The 1995-nt window shown below is 42.9% G+C and overlaps 1 protein-coding gene across 1 annotated transcript; it reads right to left on the reverse strand.

The window, feature by feature from the left end:
- Positions 1-987, reverse strand: LOC124377321 (piggyBac transposable element-derived protein 4-like). Its single transcript, XM_046836747.1, has one exon. It carries the CDS (start codon positions 817-819, stop codon positions 1-3), a length of 819 nt encoding a protein of 272 aa, XP_046692703.1. The 5' UTR covers positions 820-987.
- Between the last annotated feature and the right edge of the window lie 1008 nt (positions 988-1995).

Consider the following 1995-nt stretch of genomic DNA (forward strand, 5'->3'; position numbering starts at 1 on the left):
CTAACTTGTAAAGAAGTTGTCGCAGCAGACAGTGACTCCCTGGAGTCCCTCAGTCATGCCTTGTCCCACCTCTGCAGCATCCCCGATCTTCCCCAGATATGGTGCACAGCGCCAGGCATATGATGTAGCCACATCAGCCGTGACCCAAAGTTTTAATCCATATTTTGCCGGTTTCATAGGCATATACTGCCGAAATCGGCATCGTCCTTTGAATGGAACAAGTTGTTCATCTACAGTCACGTCCCTGCCTGGATTGAAGAGAATCTCAAGCCGATGAGCCCACAGATCCCATAGGGCTCTGATCGGTGCAAGCTTATCATCTCTTATGCGAGCTGGTCTGGTGACCTTATCATCAAAGCGCAGCGCTCTGCTTATTTGGTGAAATCTCTTGAGAGACATGGTGGCCTTGAAAATGGCCCGGCCACGTCGATCATCCCACAGGCAGCAGGTGGACTCGTTTCTGGACCTGTAGACCCCAGCCAAAATATTTAGGCCCATGTAGGCCTTGAGATCCGTCGAGTCCACCACGATCCAGTCTTTATCATTGCGCCGACCATGAATGTTCTTCATGCTGACAATTAGGTCTAGCATCTCGGAAGGGGAAAAAAGGTCAAAAGAAGACTGTATATCTCCTACCCTCGCTATTGCGTAACGTGTCAGCCCTGCAGTCACACCTCGAGCAGGCTGGGTGAAAGGAGCGGTCTCTTCGTTATTTGAAGACCACACCTGCCCATTTCTCCCAATCCACCCCGATCCAGGATCCTCGGAAATCCTCCTCACTCGTAGTTGAGGGTGTGGATGCTGCCTCAAAGTCCGCATCTGACTCTCTCGAGTCAGTGCTTTCTGTAGATGAAATCTGCAGCTCACTGGGGTCAGGCTGCATGACTTCCTCCAGAACTTCTTCTGGGCTGAAGGCTCTCTTCCGCTTGTTTGCTGTTCGTTTCATTGTCAAATGACCAGCAGGAAGTAATGCAAGTGTTTTATTCCACTTACCTTGTTTTTGTTTAGTCTGTACTTCTCATCAACATCTGATTTTCTCAGACATATCAAGGGTGTTTGAGCAAAGGTCACACGCACGCACGCACACACACACATACACGCACGCACTATAATACTCCATAAAAAAAACTCCATAGAAGCCAGAAACTAAGCTTTCTATCCACAGCTCTATTACAAATGTTTTAACGGGAGTCAATGGGGAAAAATCATCTCTCTTACACACACACACACACACACACACACACACACACACACACACACACACACACACCTGTGCATGCACACGCGCACACACACATACTATAATTTTATACTATGACATAGAAATGAATGGGAAAGTATGGCCGGTTTTTAAGTTTTCTATTCACAGCTCTATTTCATGGTCTCTTGGCGCCACCTAGTTGACAACAGTAAAAAATGCAAGTGTGACCTCTTTCCTGAAGAGGGCACCAAAAGTTTTAAAAATGCATGCATATCTAATGTAATGTTGGAGCAATTAAAAAAATGTCGTTTTAATAGGAGTCAATGGGGAAAAATCATCAAAATAATTTAAGCTGATGCTGCAAAAAAACTAACCATGCATAAAAGTCAGTTTTTTCAAAGTCTTTGACACACCCAAGCCTGTGATAAATCGTCAAAGAAAATCCAGTTTCCAATGAATTTTTATATCAAATTTCAGTGATTTAAATTTATTTTTTCCAAAATTTCTGTGTCATCACTAATTCAATTGGCAATTAAAAATAAAAATCCTGGATTAAAAAATCTTTTGTAGTTGATCAGAACTGAGGTTGATGAACAGATTTAAGTGGAAAGAGTGGAAACAAATATTGATCTGATATATTTTTATATCACTTAAATCTTTGTGGATGTTGCCATCCAGGTGGGGTAAAAACGGGCCCTATTAACAAGGTAGTGCATATTTTTCATTCATTCTTGAACTTCTGGAAATTCAGATTTTGCTTTCACCTGTTATATGTCTTGAGACTATTGACAAGT

This window comes from Silurus meridionalis, chromosome 23 (assembly GCF_014805685.1).
Source record: "Silurus meridionalis isolate SWU-2019-XX chromosome 23, ASM1480568v1, whole genome shotgun sequence".
Classification (NCBI taxonomy): Eukaryota; Metazoa; Chordata; class Actinopteri; order Siluriformes; family Siluridae; genus Silurus; species Silurus meridionalis.